At 48.4% G+C, this 5,802-nt stretch overlaps 1 protein-coding gene across 1 annotated transcript in view; it reads left to right on the plus strand.

The window, feature by feature from the left end:
* The window catches only part of SCTR (secretin receptor), an 81,275-nt gene that overhangs the window by 64,005 nt on the left and 11,468 nt on the right, over positions 1-5,802 (plus strand). Inside the window, exons 8-9 of the mRNA XM_011983434.1 lie at positions 3,857-3,917; positions 5,097-5,166. Of these exons, the coding sequence (XP_011838824.1) occupies positions 3,857-3,917; positions 5,097-5,166 (131 nt within the window). The remainder of the gene's footprint in view (positions 1-3,856; positions 3,918-5,096; positions 5,167-5,802) is intronic.

A 5,802-nucleotide genomic window follows, 5' to 3' on the forward strand; every position in this document is an offset into this window, starting at 1 on the left:
GGACAACCTTCCAAAGCTATTTATTTTCCAAATCATCAAATGCAATAGGAAATCTATTAGTTCCTATTTGTTTGTTTCCTGCTATATTAGTTCCTAAGGCTATCTTAACAAATTGCCACAAACTTGGTGGCTTAAAACAACAGAAATTTACTGTCTCACAGTTCTGGAGGCCAGAAGTCTGAAATCAAAGGGTTGGCAGGGTTGGTTTCTTCTGGAGGCCCTGATAGAGAATCCGTCCCATATCTCTTTCCTACCTTCTGGTGGTGGCTGGCAATGCTTGGCATTCCTTGGCTTGTAGTTGCATCAGCCTCATTCCTGCTTATGTCTTTATGTGGACTTCTTCCTCTGTGTCTTCTCTGTCTGTGTGTCTCTCATGGCCTTCTTATAAGGATGCCAGTTACATTGGAGTAGGGGCCCACCGTACTCCAGTATGACTTTATCTTAACCAATTACATCTGAAAATATCCTATTTCCAAGTAAGGTTATAGTCTGAGGTGCTGGGTTGACATGAATTTTGGGGAGACACTATTCAACCTGATATACTTGCCAGTGTTTTTTCTAGAGCTTTCTGCCTTCTTGCTTGACTTGGGCTGGCTGTTCTCCAGATTCACTCAGCTCCCTTAGCTTTCACCTTCTTCCACAAATCCTGTTTCCTTCCTTTCTCATCTCCCTGTCTTTGGTTTACTCTCTAGTTGTGTTGAAGCACATCCTCCAGTATCTGTCTAACCAAGAGCACCGGGAAAGAATCTTTTTTAAATTGCACGTCTGAAGATATCTTTGTTCAACCTTCACACATAATTCATCATTTTGCTGGACATAAAACAAGTTGAAGGCCAGGCACGGTGGCTCACACATGTAATCCCAGCAATTTGGGAAGCCGAGGTGGGCAGATCACTTGAGGTCAGAAGTTCAAGACCAGCATGGCCAACCTGGTGAAACCCTGTCTCTACTAAAAATACAAAAATTAGCCAGGCGTGATGGTGGATGCCTGTAATCTCAGCTATTCAAGAGGCTGAGACAGGAGAATAGCTTGAACCCTGGTAGCGGAGGTTGCAGAGAGCTGAGACCACTGCAATCCAGCCTGGGCAAAACAGTGAGACTTCATCTCAAAAAAAAAAAAGTGAAAAAACAATTTCCCCAAAAATTTGAAGGGCCTTTGGTTTGGCATCAGCATTATTGGGAGTGCCATGCCATTTTGCTTCCTGAACTTTTTACTTCTTTCTACATAAACTGCAGGATCTTTTCTCGGTGTGCTGAAATGTCACAGGGATGTGCTGTGATGCAAGTCTTTTTTCATCTCTTTTCCTGGCATACGGTGTCCCTTTCATCTGAAAATTCATGTCTTTCATTTCTTGAAAATGTTCTTACATTATCTATTTAATTGTTTCTTTCCTTCTGTTTTTTATCCTCTGTTTTCTGAAACTCCCTTTAGTCTAATGTTGTACATCCTGGAATAACCTCTAATGTTCGAATTTCTTTTTCCTGCTTTTCATTCTGCTGTTGTTTTTTTCTGCTGAGAGATTCCTAGTCTTTATCTTCCAACCCATCTATTGCATGTTGAGTTGTGGTTATCATATGTTCCATTCCTAAGCCCCCTTTCTTGTTTTCCGAGCACTCCCTATTGACAGCATCCTGTTTGTGTCTTGTAGATGCGACCTTTTATCTCTCCTTTTATCTCTCCTACGGAGTTCCTTAGAATTGTTTTGTTCAAGTTCCTTCTGCTTCCTGTATGGTCTGTTTCCTCTGAGTTCCTTTTCTCTGATTGTTTTGGTCTTTGTCTTTTATGTAATAAGATGTTGGTGACCTTGGCTGTCTGTTCCTATTTAAGAATGAATCACTTCAGAGCCGGCTAATGGCCGTCGGGGGTGTGGGGCTTGTCTCTCAAGGGACACTGGGCTGGAAGTGTTGGAGGGTCCCCCCATGGCTATCTATAGGCCTTTTGTCTGGGGCTGTTCAGTTCCTCTAGAGAATCCTTTCATCTCCAGCCTGCAGTGGCAGGGAGGCGGGCAGAGGGTAGAGGGTTGGGGTAGGCGTAGAAGCCTGTTCAGTAGAGGCCTGAAAACTGAGCGGCCCCGGGCCTGGGGCTTTTACCATTCAGCTTGAGCATGTCCATTAGAAATAGAATCTGATTTAAGTATTTCTGCTTAAAAAAAAAAAAGAATCTGAGCCATACATCTAGCTTAAAATTTTCTGGTAGCCACAATCAACACAGTAAAATGAAACAGGCGGTATTTGTTTCAATAATCTATTCTGCTTAACCCAACGCAACCGAAATAGTATCATTTCAATGTATAATCCATATAAAAATTGGTAATGACATATTTTACATTCTTTTTTTTTTTTTTTGAGACGGAGTTTCTCTCTCGTCACCCAGGCTGGAGTGCAGTGGTGCAATCTCAACTCACTGCAATCTCTGCCTCCTGGGTTCAAGCGATTCTCCCACCTCAGCCTCCTGAGTAGCTGGGATTACAGGCATGAGCCACCACGCCTGGCTAATTTTTGTCTTTTATTTTAATAGAGACGGGGTTTCACCCTGTTGGCCAGGCTGGTCTCGAACTCCTGACCTCAGGTGATCTGCCCCTCCTCGGCCTCCCAAAGTGCTGAGGTGACAGGCATGAACCACTGCGTCTGGCCATATTTTACATTATTTTATTTGTACTAAGTCTTCAAAATTTGGTATCTATCTTGCACTTAGTGCACAACTCAGTAGGGACCAGCCACATACCAGGTGCTCAAGCGCCACCTTGAGTGCTGGTGGAGACCATCACTCCATTCCTGCTCGGCTGAGCACCCCCTCCGGCCCTCTGCTGGGCTGCAGCCCTGTTCTCCTTGGCTCAGTTTTTGCAGAGAATAAACTCTATCGAAGTTAACTATTCAGTCTCGTGAGGGTAGTGCTGGTTGCCTCAGGTGCTTATCTGTTTCTTATCCAGACTTCAAACCATCCTATTGCCCCAGCCCCACCCTGCCACCTGCCTCCTGGGTACCGAGTGCCCTGGCCCTAGAGCATCCTTGGGTACTTCCCTAGCAGCATTGCCCCAGACAACACTTGTTTCAGCTTCCTCTGCTCGGGACATCAGCTGCCACTCCTCTGCCAACCTTCTGTGTGCCTAAGCCTGTTGCCGTCTCTCCTCTACTCTGCCCTTCCTTCTCAGTCTTTGTCCTTATAGGCTTTTACCGTTTCTATTTCTTTATTATCATTTTAGAGGGGTTACAGGGCAAGTAGGGATAAATGTATAAGTTCAGTTTGCCATGTTTAACTAGAAGTCAGGAAATGTTGTTGTATTTTCTCTTCTAAATTCTTGTGGACTTGATCTCATCTCTAGTCCAAAATATATTTTTGTTTAAACATGACAGTGATGGCTTACTTTAGCCGTTAAATGGACAAGCTTTTTACAAGCCAATATTTGAATAAAATCAACGTTTCTTTCATGAGCTGTGTCCACCCCTTCTCTGCTTCCTCCTCCCCGCTGCACATGGCCAGGCAAATCACAGCACGAGAAGGGGGATCTACCAGCTGCCTCCATGGGTCCACGAGCCTGCCCAGGAGTCCCAGCCCCTCTATACTTTGCAGTGGTCCTCTGGAGTCCGGCCCGGGTTACCAGGAGACCCCTAACACCAAGTGACCTTTGGGATCCTTTTGATTCTGCCGTAATCCCCAGGGCATGCCCGGCACCCTTGAGGCACACGGCGCCACATTTATACAAGATGGCACAAGATGGCAGAGGGGTTTCTGTGGAAACCAAATCTTGGCACCTGCTCAGTAGCTGGGGTGGGGTAACCGATTGTCCTGTTCTCATATGTATGTTGAAAATTGAGTCCTGTCTCCTCTGCCCCTCCCTTTATTTTTAATCCTCAGGTTCTCCAGCCATTTTTGTTGCTTTGTGGGCTATTGCCAGACACTTTCTGGAAGACGTTGGGTAAGCTAATGGAAGGAGGATAACAAGAATGTCTCTGACATCGTCCAGCTTTTCAAACAGCGTAGTTACTTCTTTGGAGCCATGTAGAAAAGGCCTTTTTCTCAAAATAGAAGCCACAGATGAGTTCCCTGGACTAATGCCCACTGCTTCCCAGGTGTGAGTTTCCAGGTGGGCTGAGCAGCCTTGGCCATGCCTGCACCATCCTGGCCGTCCTGTCTTCTTGCTGCCCGTCCGCTCTATGGAGCTATGGGGCTCCAGGCAGGTGTTGCTCCGCGGAGGAAGCTCAAGGAAAGGCCAGCCCAGCTTTTTCTTCCTCCTAAGATCTCCCTCCTGGATGCCTCTCCACCCCTGGGTGTTTAGGAGCCCTGCAGAGCCAGGCTCTAAAGAAGTCAGGCATTGAGGGTGGCAGTGAGCCCAGGGGATGCACCTGGGAGTAGGTACATGGGAAGCAAGCTTGAAAGAAGCTGGGGAAGAGGAGAGGCAGCAGGGCAGCGGCGAGGCAGCGGGGCAGCATGGGAGTTGATTTCTCAGGAGCATAATGACAACCAGGCCAATAAGTGGATGAGGTCAAATGAGACATCCAAGTGTCTATAGTCCAAATCCAGCCCGAAATCATTGCTTCAAAGTAATTTTTGTATTGGGTGAACTCACTTTTTTTCAAGGTCTGGATTTTCAGTTCGTCTAGAAAAAAAATGGAGAGGTCCTTTAACATGTTCCATTTGTCCTCGTGGAAAAATGAGCTGGAGCAGAGCTGCGGCCGTCTGGGACAGGGCACATACTCCCCAGTTTGCTAAGTACTCTCCAGGCCTGATGTCCCCGCATCCTGAGGTCGCATGTCAGCCATCCGTCACTTCCCTTACTGAGGTCATTTTCCTGGCCTCTGTCGGTAGCTGAGTTTGCCACCGTGCTCGCTGGGGAATTCTGACAGTGAGCTAACTTTTGGATCTGGGAGTCTCCCGGCTCTCAGGTTCTCGCAGGGAGACAGGTGGCCATTCCCTCAGCCCCAGCAGTGCTCCTGGGTGGCAGGAGGGGCGGGGCTCTAATGGTACTGGGCACACCACTGCAGGGGCTCAGTGCCACAAACACGGGTCCTTCATACCAAGGGCCACCTCAGGGAACATGTCCTTGCTGGTCAGCCCAGCTCCCACTCGTAACCATGCCCAGCTGTCCCTCCCTTAGGTGCTGGGACATCAATGGCAACACATCCATCTGGTGGATCATTCGTGGGCCTGTGGCCCTCTCCATCCTGGTGAGTGGCCCTCCTCTCCCGAACTGGGGATCAGTGGGAGAGACGGAAATGGTGACCAGCCCACAGGGGCAGAGGGCGGAGGGACAGGGCTCCCTGTAGGTGCCAGGAGGGATAAACCGCAGTGTTTGTGATGTTGGTAAGCAGCTTGGGGTGTGGAAGCTCTGCCCCCTACAGAATGTCGGGGAGTGGGATGAGGGGTAGGGCTGGAGGCAAGAGCCTGCGAACCTGGTTCTTTCCCGCGAGCAGCAGCTCAAGTGTGGTGAGCAGAGCTCCTTGTTCTAAACGGGCTGGCTCCCATTGGCCTGAAATTCCACCTTCACTGGTTCAGACCTGTGGGCCTTGAGCATTTTTCTAGGGATTTGCTCGTTAACCTGGGATGAGTCGCTAAGCTGAGATCTGAACAGGGTGGGAGTGCAGATTGGGGAAGCTCAGTGGGGCCATGGTCTTGGGACTTTGCAATGCTGCGAGTGGGTTCAGGCCTGCAAGGGCGGCCCCAGGGAAGAGATGCTGGGTGGCCATCTTGGACAGGAGCTTGCGGGTGTCAATCCTGGTGGCCCTTTCGAATCACCTGGGAGTTTTTAAAAAATACTGATAGCTAGTGATTCTATTTCTTTGTCTGGCAAGAGGCCTGGGTAC

This window comes from Mandrillus leucophaeus, unplaced genomic scaffold, assembly GCF_000951045.1.
Source record: "Mandrillus leucophaeus isolate KB7577 unplaced genomic scaffold, Mleu.le_1.0 Scaffold25, whole genome shotgun sequence".
NCBI classification, from domain to species: Eukaryota; Metazoa; Chordata; class Mammalia; order Primates; family Cercopithecidae; genus Mandrillus; species Mandrillus leucophaeus.